Source organism: Heterodontus francisci, chromosome 41 (genome assembly GCF_036365525.1).
Source record: "Heterodontus francisci isolate sHetFra1 chromosome 41, sHetFra1.hap1, whole genome shotgun sequence".
NCBI lineage: Eukaryota > Metazoa > Chordata > Chondrichthyes > Heterodontiformes > Heterodontidae > Heterodontus > Heterodontus francisci.
In genome coordinates this window covers 29,730,045-29,744,160 of record NC_090411.1, presented here as the reverse complement: position 1 = coordinate 29,744,160, position 14,116 = coordinate 29,730,045, and the positions used below count along the sequence as shown (strand labels likewise).

Genomic DNA, 14,116 nt, shown 5'->3' with positions numbered 1-14,116 from the left:
GAATTTGAACTGAGGTGCATCTCAGCCAACTTTAAGGGCATTTAAGTGGTCATTGGATAGACATATGGATGTAAATGGAATAGTGTAGGTCAGATGATCGGCGCAACATCGAGGGCCGAAGGGCCTGTACTGCGCTGTAATATTCTAATTCTAATTCAGTCAAGCTTAAATCAGTCGTCTGCCACAGGAATGGAGAAGGCCTTCTGAGGGCTTGTGCGATGATTGTGATAGCATGTTGGGTGTGTCTGTGTGTGAACGTGTGTTTGGGTAAGTGTGTGAGTGTTTGCCTTTGGGGTGTGTGTATGTCTTTTTGAGTGAGCATGGGTGTGTGCACCTGTTTGGATATGTGAGTATGTTTGTGTGTGTGTGTGAGAGTGAGTGCATGTTTGAGTACGTGTATGTAGGTCTCTGAGTGTGTGTGAGTGTGTTTGTGTGAGAGTATAGGGGTGTGTGTGTGTGCATGTTTGGATGTGTAAGTGAGTGTGTCAGCTCAATAACTCCATGTAAATGATGTCAGTTAAAGTTAACCCAAATAACTTCCAGGGATTTCATTAAAAACCTCACTGGCTGACTTTGCACAATCATTGTTTAAATCTACTGGATGAGATTTGTTCACATTGTCGGCTACATCTGCAGTAAATTAATAATTGAACAGAGGCTGTTTTCATGTTTTCTTTAAAAAAAAAATGCAAGGTTACAAATTGCCAGAAGTGAGAATAAATGTCCAGCTGCAGCGCCAGTGAGGCCCTCATGATGGCGATAGAGAGCAGTAGTTTTCACTTTAATATATAAAATAAAAACAAGAAATGCTGGAACCACTCAGCAGGTCTGGCAGCATCTGTGGAAAGAGAAGCAGAGTTAACGTTTCGGGTCAGTGACCCTTCTTCGGAACTAGCAAATATTAGAAATGTCAAAGGTTATAAGCAAGTGAGGCGGGGGTGGGGCAAGAGATAACAAAGGAGAAGGTGTAGATTGGACAAAGCCACATAGCTGACCAAAAGGTCACGGAGCAAAGGCAAACAATATGTTAATGGTGTGTTGAAAGACAAAGCATTAGTACAGATAGGGTGTTAACGGACTGAAGGTCCTGCAGCAGCAAGTCCAAACATGAAAAAAACCAATGGGTAAGCAAACTGAACAAACTAAGATGAAATGAAATAAACATGAAAAAAAAGTTGTAAAAAATGTAAAAAAGAAAAAATAACTAAAAATAAAAGTAAAACGCATCTTCCCCTCCCTTCCCCTGTCAGCATTCCGAAGGGATTGTTCCCTCCGCGACACCCTGGTCCACTCCTCCATTACCCCCACCACCTCATCCCCGTCCCATGGCACCTTCCCCTGCAATCGCAGGAGGTGTAACACCTGCCCATTTACCTCCTCTCTCCGCACTATCCCAGGCCCCAAACACTCCTTTCAGGTGAAGCAGCGATTTACTTGTACTTCTTTCAATGTAGTATACTGTATTTGCTGCTCACAATGTGGTCTCCTCTACATTGGGGAGACCAAGCGCGGACTGGGTGACCGCTTTGTGGAACACCTCCGCTCAGTCCGCAAGCAGGACCCAGAGCTTCCGGTTGCTTGCCACTCCCCCCTGCTCTCATGCTCACATCTCTGTCCTGGGATTGCTGCAGTGTTCCAGTGAACATCAACGCAAGCTCGAGGAACAGCATCTCATCTACCGATTAGGCACACTACAGCCTGCCGGACTGAACATTGAGTTCAATCATTTCAGAGCATGACGGGCCCCCCATTTTACTTTTATTTTTAGTTATTTTTTCTTTTTTTCTTTTTTTACATTTTTTACAACTTTCTTTCCATGTTTATTTCATTTCATCTTAGTTTGTTCAGTTTGCTTACCCACTGTTTTTTTTCATGTTTGGACTTGCTGCTGTTCAATCTTCAGTCCGTTAACACCCTATCTGTACTAATGCTTTGTCTTTCAACACGCCATTAACATACTGTTTGCCTTTGCTCCATGACCTTCTGGTCAGCTATGTGGCCTGGTCCAATCTACACCGTCTCCTTTGTTATCTCTTGCCCCACCCCCGCCTCACTTGCTTATAACCTTTGACATTTCTAATATTTGCTAGTTCTGAAGAAGGGTCACTGACCCGAAACGTTAACTCTGCTTCTCTTTCCACAGATGCTGCCAGACCTGCTGAGTGGTTCCAGCATTTCTTGTTTTTATTTCAGATTTCCAGCATCCGTAGTATTTTGCTTTTATTATAGTAGTTTTCACTAGCTCCTCAGCACCATCTGTGGGTTGTCCCTGGGACTGCAGCGGTCTCCTCCGATATTTAACCCTTCACTTTCTCGTTGCATTGACACTGGATATGTGCTAGTAACTTGTCAAAAGAGCTGTAGTTTGCAAGAGTCTTGATGCTTTAATAAAGACGTGAGGGAGAAAAGAATATATAGTTGTGCTGAAGTAAAAGCCAAATACTGCGGTTGCTGGAAATCTAAAATAAAAATAGAAAGTGCTGGAAATACTCAGCTGGTCTGGCAGCATCTGTGGAGAGAGAAGCAGAGTTAACATTTCAGGTCTGTGACCTTTCATCAGAACATGAAACGCGCTGTTTGTTGTCCCTGCGCGCTGGGGAAGGATAGGGTGCAGGGTTGAAAAGCAGCCAGTTCTAATTGAGGCCAGTCTTGTACTGACGCTTGGGTTGAATGAGGTTTGCTGTAAGTGGTCGCAGAGATTTCTAACCGTTGGTCTTGTTCTTCTTTCTAGCCGTTGTATGACCAGCAGGGGATGACAGCGATGGGACCTCCAGTCAGCTTCGACCGGCCATATCTGGCTGCACAACAGGGGCTCATGCGCCAGAAGTCAATGGGTAAGAGAGAAGAAACAGGGGAGGCTCGCTGGGAATGGGGGAATATATCAGCATGTCAGAAAAAAAGGAACAGAATGAGGCCATTCAGCCCATCGAGTCTGTTCCACTATTCAGTAAGATCATGGCTGGTCTTCCACTTTCTCGTCCTATTTCTCTTTCACTTGATTACCTCAGTGTCCAAAACTCTTATCAATCTCTGTCTTGAATATATTCAGTGATGGAGCATCCACAGCTCCCTGGGGTAGAGAATCCCAAAGGTTCTCCTCATCTCAGTCCTAATTTAGCAGCCTTTCATCCATATGACAAAATGCCCTTACCAATCGGTCTCAGCCATCCCCAGCGTAACAGAGCGACAGACCTGTCCCCACCAGTACTGTACCCCAGTGTCATACAGTGACAGACCTGTACCCACCAGTACTGTACCCCAGCGTAATACAGCCACAGACCTGTCCCCACCAGTACTGTACCCCAGTGTTATACAGCCACAGACCTGTCCCCACCAGTACTGTACCCCAGTGTCATACAGTGACAGACCTGTACCCACCTGCACTGTACCCCAGCGTTATACAGTGACAGACCTGTCCCCACCAGTACTGTACCCCAGTGTTATACAGCCACAGACCTGTCCCCACCAGTACTGTACCCCAGTGTTATACAGTGTTAGACCTGTACCCACCTGCACTGTACCCCAGTGTTATGCAACCACAGACCTGTCCCCACCAGTACCGTACCCCAGCGTTATACAGCGACAGACTTGTCCCCACCAGTACTGTACCCCAGTGTTATACAGCGACAGACTTGTCCCCATCAGTACTGTACCCCAGTGTTATACAGTGATAGACCTGTACCCACCTGCACTGTACCCCAGTGTTATACAGCGACAGACCTGTACCCACCAGTACCGTACCCCAGCGTAATACAGACAGACCTGTCCCCACCAGTACTGTACCCCAGTGTTATACAGTGTGAGACCTGTACCCACCAGTACTGTACCCCAGTGTTATACAGTGTGAGACCTGTCCCCACCAGTACTGTACCCCAGTGTTATACAGCGACAGACCGTACCCCAGCGTAATACAGACAGACCTGTCCCCACCAGTACTGTACCCCAGCGTTATACAGTGTTAGACCTGTACCCACCTGCACTGTACCCCAGTGTTATACACTGACAGACCTGTCCCCACCAGGACTGTACCCCAGTGTTATACAGTGACAGACCTGTCCCCACCAGTACTGTACCCCAGTGTTATACAGTGTTAGACCTGTACCCACCAGTACTGTACCCCAGTGTTATACACTGACAGACCTGTACCCACCAGTACTGTACCCCAGTGTTATACAGTGTTAGACCTGTACCCACCAGTACTGTACCCCAGTGTTATACACTGACAGACCTGTACCCACCAGTACTGTACCCCAGTGTTACACAGTGTTAGACCTGTACCCACCAGTACTGTACCCCAGTGTTATACAGTGTTAGACCTGTACCCACCAGTACTGTACCCCAGCGTTATACAGCGACAGACTTGTCCCCACCAGTACTGTACCCCAGTGTTATACAGCGACAGACTTGTCCCCACCAGTACTGTACCCCAGTGTTATACAGCGACAGACTTGTCCCTACCAGTACTGTACCCCAGCGTTATACAGCGACAGACTTGTCCCCACCAGTACTGTACCCCAGTGTTATACAGCGACAGACTTGTCCCATCAGTACTGTACCCCAGTGTTATACAGTGATAGACCTGTACCCACCTGCACTGTACCCCAGTGTTATACACTGACAGACCTGTACCCACCAGTACTGTACCCCAGTGTTATACAGTGATAGACCTGTACCCACCTGCACTGTACCCCAGTGTTATACACTGACAGACCTGTACCCACCAGTACTGTACCCCAGTGTTGCATAGTGACAGACCTGTCCCCACCTATACTGTACCCCAATGTTACACAGTGAGAGACCTGTCCCCACCAGTACTGTACCCCAGTGTTACACAGTGAGAGACCATCCCAAAGCACTTCATAGCCAATGAAGTACTTTTGAACTGTTGTCACTGTTGTAATGTGGGAAATACAGCAGCCAATTCACACACAGCAAGTTCCCACAAACAGCAACGTGTTAATGACGGGATATTCACTGATGTTGATTGAGGGCTAAACATGATGCAAATCATTGGGAGAACATGCTTGCTCACCTCCCAATATCCTAATCGATCTACCACTGTTCGATAGATTTACCTAGTCAGTTATTATGAAGAATAACAATTAATCAATCTATCCAATAGGTTGACACTTGGGTTCCTCAGTGGCTCTTGTCTTTTCCCTCTCTCCCTCTAGGTGCCCCTGAAGAGGAGAAACAGTTCCTGGTGCCTCCTTCCTTCAAGTTTGCTCGCAGTCTGTCTGTTCCGAGTGCTGATGACATCCCGCCTCCCCCCACCACCGCTCCCCCGGACCCTCCGTTCAACCTGCCCCAACCCCGGTCTGGCCCCCCTCCTCCTCCTCTTGCTGCGGCCCCGGCAACCGTCAGGTCAACCTTTAACCCCGCCGGGACCGGCGACCCCAAGATCTACGCCAGCCTGAGGCACGACCTGGCGGACCCGCAGGTCAAAGGTGACCCGAAGGACCGGCACAAGCGGGAGAAGATGATGATCTTCCGGCAGGACTCGGACCAGCTGGCGGACGAGCGGGCACGGCTTTCTGCCGGGGGTTCCTCCGCTTCCTCCTTCGCCCCGCAGCAGAACACCAGGAGCCGGCGCGGCCCGGCCGCAGAGAGTCGCTACGGCAACACCACCGCCCGGATGGTCAACACCGCCATGTACGTGCCAGCCAAGCCAATGCGGCGAAAGGGCCTCCTGGTCAAGCAGTCAAAGGTGGAGGATGAGCAGCAGCAGCAACAACAACAACAACAACAAGACAAGACCTGCTCCATCCCCATCCCCACCATCATTATCAAGGCCCCATCCACCAGCAGCAGTGGCCGCAGCAGTCAAGGCAGCAGCATGGAAACCGAGGTGGGCGTGGAGCCTCTGCAGGCCCGAGAAAGCCTGGACTTCACCAGTCAGTTTGGAGCGGCCCTCGTGGGCGCTGCCCGGCGCGATCGCGAGCGCTACATGGAGGCCCGGCGCAAGTCCGCCATCTTCCTCTCGACGGATGTGGCAGAAGAGGAGTCCGAAGTCTCGCCACGCCTCACGCATTCCAAATCCATCGACGAGGGAATGTTCAACAATGCCGAGACCTTCATGAACATCATGGTGTCAGCCGGTCGGGGGGCGCCCCTGGGCTACGTGGCTGGCGACCGCGGCTATGTCTACGAGCCCAAGCCTGGCAAGCAAGCGGCGCTGACCAGCGCCTTCAGTTCCCTCTCGTCAACTTTTGCCCCTCGGGGGAGTGGGTCAGGGGGTACGTTTATTCACCCGCTCACTGGCAAAGTATTGGACCCCGACTCACCGCTGGGGATCGCTCTTGCTGCCCGCGAGCGCTCACTGAAGGAGCAGCCAAGAGGTGACACCAGCAAGGGCCCGGTCGAGTCGTCGAGCGGTAGCACCGGACCGAAGCCAAGGGGGGGAGGGGAAGCATTGGTCAGCCAGCGGAAGGAGGCTGTTGACATCAAAGCCAGCGGCCGTCCCACTCTGAGGCCGCAGAAGTCTGACAACGCAGAGCCCCAGTCTCAGGATGTCGCCAGGACGTGGGCACCAAGGGCAGAGGGTGAAGGGCAGGCCGAGTATCGGGTGCGTTTTGTGGAGAACTCCCACCCGCGGGGTGAGGATGGGCCTCTGACTGCAGCACCCCCTCCACATCCCAAGCCCCCCGACACCGAGGTGCTGCCGCTGACCATCCTCCCTCCTCCCGCCCCCTCCATCGACGCCGACGAGGAGTTTGTCTTCAGTGACCCACTCCCTCCCCCGCTGGAGTTCTCCAACAGCTTTGACAGCTCCGAGGTGCCGCCCCCTCCCCCGCCCCCTCCACCCCCTCCCCCGCCCCCGCCCCCTCCCCCGCCCCCGCCATCCTCCGCTCCCGAGGCGGGCAGCCTGCCCACCATGGACTCGACTGGCTCGAGCTTGACCTCGTACGACAGCGAGGTGGCCAACCTGACCCAGGCCCCCAAGGAGAACCACGTCAACTGCTCGGAGGGGGCACCTGCCAGCGGCAGCCGCACGGCCTCGGCAGAGACCCTCCTAGACAATGTGGGTGACTCGGGCATCGAGGAGGTGGACAGTCGGAGTGGGAGTGACCATCACCTGGAGACTATCAGCAGCGTCTCCACTTTCTCCAGCCTGTCGGGCCTGTCGTCGGAGAGCAACGAGCTCCTGGACACATACATTGCCTACCTGGACGGCCATGTCTTTGGCTCAGACAAGCCTCCCTTCGCTTCCAGGGTGAGGTCCAGGCCCTTGCTGGGGAGGGGGCCGGGCCCGCTGAGGGATCCCGCGGTGCCTCCCCCTGTCTGCAACGCCCCCTTCCCGCCACCTCAAACAGTGCCCCCAAGCGAGCCCGCCAAGCTGCAGGAGCACCAGCCACCCACTGCCTCAGTCTGGGAGGACTCAACCCATGTTCAAGGGCCCAACATGGCATCCATGAAGGCCAGCATCATCAGTGAGCTGAGCTCCAAGCTGCAACAGATGAGTGGAGCCTCCTGGGCTCGATCTAGTGAAACCACAGGACCGCCAACAGCCTCCAAGCCTGTGATTCCAAGGCGCAGGTAATGCACCAGGGACAGTCTGTTGCACGTTCAGTGAGGTTGTGCCTGATCTGTATTCTAACTCCATCCACCCGCCTTGACTCCATATCCCGTAATACCCTTGGCTAGCACAGAATCTACCAATCTCAGATTTCAAATTATGAATTGAGCTCATATCGACTGCTTTCTGTGGGGGGAGGAAGTCCCACCACCCTTGGTGTGAAGAAGTGTTTCCTAACTTCTCTCTCCTGAATGGCCTGGCTCTGATTTTAAGGTTATGACCCTTTGTCGGAGACTCCCCCAGCAGCGGAAAACGTTGCTCACTACCTACCAATCAATTCCTTTCAAAATCCTTAATCAAATCCACCCTTGACCTTCCATATTCCAGGGAATACAAACCTAATTTATGTAATCTCTCTCCCCATAATGTCACCCTCGGAGCCCTGGTGGAATTCTGGTGAATCTGTGCTGCATCTCCTTCCAAGGCCAAGATACCCTTTCCAAGATACGGTGTCTGGAACTGTACGCAGTACTGCAGATGTGGTCCAGCCAGGGCTTTGTGTAGTTGGGAGCAAAACTTCCACCCCTTTATATTCTAGCCCCCTCATTATAAAGGTACACATTCCCCCACCTTCTCCTGTTCCTTTCCTGATGGGGCTACCTCACATTGGGGTGGCATTTCATGGGCACCCCTGTTCTGCTGCTGAGCGTTAACCCCCTCCCTAGTTCTCCAGGCCTTGGCAGCAAGTGTCGGCAGGTTGTTCAATGTAGAAGGGGTACCATAGTTAAAAATGATGCCTTCTGCTCAGGCACACCTTCCAACAAGGGCGGCAACCAGGAATATCGGGACCATTAGTTGCAATCTAGTTTGCCTACAGTCCTATAGTCATGTGATACAATGATAATAGAGTTGTTGACTAATCACAGTGATCAATCTCTATCAATGAGTCTACAACAGACCCAGACATGAGAAGAGGAAAACCCCCAATGATGGAGAGCTTTGGGAACCATTGGTCAATGAGGGGCGGCCATTTAGAATTAAGATGAGGATAAACATCTTCACTTAAAGAACATAAGGAATAGGGGCTGGAGGAGGTCATTGGATCCCTCGAACGTGCTGCACCATTCAACAAGAGCATAGCTGGTCTTTTAGCTGAACTCCATCTTCCTGCACTAGCCCTCCGCATTCCCCCCTCCTTATCCTTTATTTCACTTCGCACCCCAACATCGAACAATCTCAGTCTTGAATATACTCAACAACTCTCTGGGGTAGAGAATTCCAAAGATTTACAACCTGTTGTGAAGAAATTTCTCCTCATCTCAGTCCTAAATGGCCAACTCCTCTAAGACTGTGAGCCTGTGTTCTGGATTCCCCAGTCAGGGGAAACATCTTCCCAGTATCTACCCTGTCAAGCCCCTTAAAAAATGTTATGTATTTCAATTAGATCACTTCTCATTCTTCTAAACTCTAGGGTAGATAGACCTAGTCTACTCAACCTCCCCTCATAGGACAGTCCCCTTATTCCAGGAACCTGTCTCATGAGCCTTTGTTGCACTCCCTTGAGGGCAAGCATGTCTTCCTTGGTTAAGGAAACGACTGCAGGTGTGGCCTCACCAATGCCCTGTACAATTGTAGTAAGACTTCTTTTCTCCTGCACTCCAATCCCTTTGTAACAAAAGCTAACATACCATTTGCCTTCCTAAATGCTTTCTGTACCTGCATGTTAACTTTCTGTGATTCATGTACAAGGACACCCAGGTCCCTCTGAACGCAAACGTTTCCCAGTCCCTCACCATTCCAAAGGAATTCTGCTTTTTCATTTTTCCTACCAACTTCACACTTTGCCACATTGTATTCCATCTGCCATTTTCTTGCCCACTCTCCCAATTGGTCGATATCCCTCTGTATTCTCATTGCATCCTCCCCACCACTTACTTTCCCACCTAAATTTGTATCATCAGCAAACAGATATGCTGCACTCTGTCCCCTCAACTACGTCATTAGTATAGATTGCAAATAGCTGAGGCCCAAGTACTGATTCTTACCATACCACACTAGTTACAGCCTGCAAACCTGAAAATCTCCCATTTATTCCTACTCTGTTGTCTGTCCATTAACCAATCCTCAATCGGAGAGTTGTGAATCTTTGCAATTCTCTATCCCAGAGGGATTTGGATGCTCAATTGTTGAGTATAATCAATACAGAGATCAATAGATTTTTTGGATACTAAAGGATATGGGGATAGTGCAGGAAGGTAGAAAATTAGCTGTAATCTCATTGAATGGCAGGGCAGGCTCGAGGGGCCGAATGGCCTACCCCTGCTCCTATTTCTTACGTTATGTTCAAAGTTCCTCCCAGGCTACAGTAACCATAGGAACAAGAGTAGGCCATTCAGCCCTTTGGGTCCACTCTGTCATTCAATGAGATCATGGCTGATCTGTGTCCTAACACCATCCACCTGCCTTGACTTTATATCCTTCGTTCACAAAACTCAGCAGGTACTACACGTCAGGTCCCAAATTACTCATATACTTTATCCCAAAAATATTGTGTTCTCAACAAAATCTAATTCGAATGACTCGGGGATAACTCCTTCCACACCTAAGGAGGCCATTGCATTAATTGACTGCTCGTTCACTGAAATACTGTTTCTACAAATTACTTACCCCCGCCCCCTCCACCCCCACTTCAAACATTGGCTGTGCGGGGAGGAGGAACCCTGCCTGGTTCCCCCTGCCTGCATGCCAGCCCTCACTAGCTCAAAGGCACTGAGGCCAGTTCTCGCAACCCCACCATCATCCCAGTGAACTCAGCAAGTGCTGGATGGTGCTATTGCCAACTTAGCCACTAGGGGAATGGTTTCTTGCCATTGACTAATGATGCATGTCCCTTTAAAGAGGGAATCTCCTCATCACAGGGTTCCTTTGAGCTGAGTTTTAGGAGCTAAACATGTGGGGAATCCCTGCTACCTCGGGTTCTGACTCTGAAACCGGGTGCTTGTTTCCGTTTCCAATATTCAAAGCTCCAGTAATCACAAGATAGACGCAAAAGAGTGAGGCTGGTGAACCACCTTTGCCTGTCCCACCAGATCTCGCACATGGAACCTCATCACAGCATCCAACTGCATCTTCAATAATTCCTGGGCTAATTAGCTCAATCCATGTTTTGATCACTTGTTATATGAAGAGTTTCATGATCAGTCCTCAAGTTGCCTATTCCCAGTTTGACCCTGCGGACTTAAAAAAAAATTATTCATTCTCGGGATGTGGGTGTCGCTATCAAGGTTAGCAGTTATGACCCATCCCCTAGTTGCCGCTTGAGAAGGTGATGGGTGGGCCACCATCTTGAACTGTTAGGGAGGGAGTTCCATGATTTTGACCCAGCGACAGTGAAGGAACGGCGATAATGGTGTGTGGCTTGGAGGAGGACTTGGTGGTGTTCCCTAGTGCCTGCTGCCCTTCTCCTTTCAGGTGGGCGAGGTTACTCGTTTGGAAGGTGCGTTGGTGAGTTGCTAGATAGCGCACACTGCAAACACGATGCGCCAATGGTGAAGGGAGTGGATGTTTGTCAGTGGATGGGGTCCCGATCAAGCAGATGGCTTTGTCCTGAACAGAGTTTAGTTTAGTGCTGTAGATGTACCTTTTCTGCATTGTTTACATTCTAACACATAGAAGTTTAAATGGAATGAGGACTTTCTGTCCAGCATACCAGTGCTAGCCTTTTCCCCATAGTGTTGCAATTTTCTCCCCTTCAGGGTTTTTCATCTGTTACTAGTCAGTCTCTAGTGACACTGCACAGAGGAAGCCATGACCCATTGGAAGTGAGATTACAACAATCTACTTCATTAGACTAGCTTTTTTTTGAAATTGCAGATTTATCAGTTGAATTCCAATTTCACCATCTGCTGTGGTGGAATTTGAACCCATGTCCCCAGAGTATTAGCCTGGGCCTCTGCATTACTAGTCCAGTGAAATTACCACTATGCCTCCCCGAAATATCTCAGGAGTATACAAAATAAGGGAAAGACAGGCAGCCATTTCGTGCTGAGGGCAATCACAGGTTCATTGCCATTGCAGATTAAGCTGCATGTGACAAACCGCAAACGTCCCTAATTAATGGCAATTGAACTCTCACTGACCTCAGAACTTATATCCAATTCTCCTACAGTGAGGGGAATGTTGGGGGTGGGGGGAGCAGAGGGTGTAGGAATCACTGAGTAGTGGCCTTACAGGGACAGGCCTAGTTATCAGTAAGGGTATGGTAACATCATGGTTATGTTACTGGATTAGTAATCCAGAGGCCTGGAGTAATGATCCAGAGACAGGAGTTCAAATCTCACCATGGCATCTGGGGAATATAAACTCAGGTAATTAAATAAAGCTAGAATAAAAAGCTAGGATCAATGATGGTGACCATGAAACTACCAGATTGTTGTAAAAGCCCACCTGGTTTGTTCATGCCCTATTAGGGAAGTCAAACTACCATCCTTACCCAGTCTGGCCTACCTGTGACTCCAGACCCACTGCAATTACCCTTAACTCTGAAAGGGCCAAGCAACCAATCGGTTGTCAAGAAGGTGGCTCATTGCCACTTTCTCGTGGGCCATTAGGGATGGGGGATAAATGGTAGCTTTGCCAGTGAGGCCCAAATCCCATGAACGAATGAAAGTAAAGTCGGAACTACGTTGCAGGGTGGCTGGGAGCAATGCCACAGGAGCACGGTTTATCTGACGGACTCTTCCTCTTCTGTTTCCTGCAGGGTTGCTGATGATTCCGTGCTGGGAGCCACGGCTCAGAAACCCCTTCAGAGCAGCAATTTCCAGAACTGGCCCAAAACCCCTCAGCACATCCCGAAACACCCCAAGACTGTGGAGTTTGACATCAAGCCCGCCCTGAGGAGGGCGCCCAGCCCCTCCATGTCCCAGGCCGAGCAGAGGGCCAACCCGGGCACCCCACGGCCCTCGTCGCTGCCCATCCTCCCCTCAGCCGCCGCAGCGCAGGCCGCGCCCCTGGGGGCCTACGACGTGCACAGCGCTCCGACCTCGGCTGGCAACAGCTACGCCAGCTTCCCGCCGGGCAGCCGGGCCCACTCGCCCACCACCAGCTTCCAGTCGCCCCCACCCGTGCTCCCGGACAAGCCTTTCGCCGCCAAGCCGCTGGCCTTCTGGACCAAGTTCGACGTGGCGGACTGGCTCGAGTACCTACACCTGGGCGAACACAAGGAGCACTTCTTGGACAACGAGATTGACGGGAGCCATCTGCCCTCGCTGCAGAAGGAGGACTACGTGGACCTTGGTGTGACGCGGGTAGGGCACCGGATGAACATCGAGCGGGCCTTGAAACGGCTCCTCGAGAGGTGATCCCAGAGTGCAGGTCCCCCCTACCGTTCCCCACTGCACCGCAACCACCTCCTCCCCCATCTTCCCTTTAGAAACCAATTCAAGCAGCCAGACAAGGATGGTGAATGTACAAAGCCGACACTGCACAGTAGTTTTTACAAAGACTCCGACACCAGCTCTGATCAGCAACAGAGAATTTCGACAAAAAGCCTCCACTGTACTCGAGGGGGATTAAAACTAATTGCCATCGTATGGACAGAATGTCTCAATCTGACATCGGGTGAACTGAACTTCTTCCAGTCCATCATTTGTTATTTTTGTTTCTTTATCTCTAAGCTAGGATGGCTTTCTTTTCGGGTTTCATTTCACAGTGCGTTTATATATCAGTGGTCGCCTTTCTCCCTCTGCTTGCCTGAGACTCAAAGCATCATTGTTTCTTTTTCCTGCAACACTTTCTTGTCCTTCACCCCCCACCTCCGCCCCCCCCCCCCCCCCCCCCCACAATCTGTGTTACCCTTCAAGGTGATCGCAAAATTCACCCATCCCTTTCACAACAGAGAAAGAAAATTGCATCTCCTCTATACATACAGAGGATCGCACACAGAAACAGGAGGAGGCCATTCAGCCCCTCGAGCCTGTTCTGCCATTCAATGAGGTCATGGCTGCTCTGAAAGCTAACTCCATGTACCCGCCTGTGTCCCATAACCCTTAATACCTTCGGTTAACAAAAGTCTATCAATCTCAGATTTAAAATTAACAATTGATCTAGCATCAATTGCCGTTTGTGGAAGAGAGTTCCAAACTTCTACCATGTAGTGTGTAGAAGTGTTTCCTAATTTCACTCCTGAAAGATCTGGCTCTAATTTTTAGGCTCTGCCCCCTAGTCCTAGACTCCCCAACCAGGGGAAGTAGTTTCTCTCTATCTACCTTAATATCGTGGAAACTTCGATCAAATCATCCCTTAACCTTCTAAATTCCAGGGACTACAACTCTAGTTTGTGTAATCACCCCTTGTAATTGAAATTTTGACATTAACTTTCTGCACACACACATGCACACAAGCTCATGTACACTAGCAGATTCTCCTCTACATTCATTATGTTGAATTGGTAATAGCCTTTTTACGTCAATGGTGTTACAATCCACAGAGTGTGACAGGAAAAGCATTACAGGAAGTTAATGTGACACAGGAAGTACCATCATAGACAGTCTGTCCCATGCCATTCTGTACAAGGAGTCAAGACTAAGTGTGAGGCAGGGT

The 14,116-nt window shown here is 50.2% G+C and overlaps 1 protein-coding gene across 1 annotated transcript in view; it reads left to right on the top strand.

Annotated features, from left to right (window-relative positions):
* Nucleotides 1–13,324, top strand: part of shank1 (SH3 and multiple ankyrin repeat domains 1) — a 223,434-nt gene extending 210,110 nt beyond the window's left edge. The window contains exons 22-24 of the mRNA XM_068019684.1: nt 2,732–2,834; nt 5,175–7,536; nt 12,276–13,324. Of these exons, the coding sequence (XP_067875785.1) occupies nt 2,732–2,834; nt 5,175–7,536; nt 12,276–12,876 (3,066 nt within the window). The 3' untranslated portion in view covers nt 12,877–13,324. The remainder of the gene's footprint in view (nt 1–2,731; nt 2,835–5,174; nt 7,537–12,275) is intronic.
* Nucleotides 13,325–14,116: the final 792 nt, after the last annotated feature.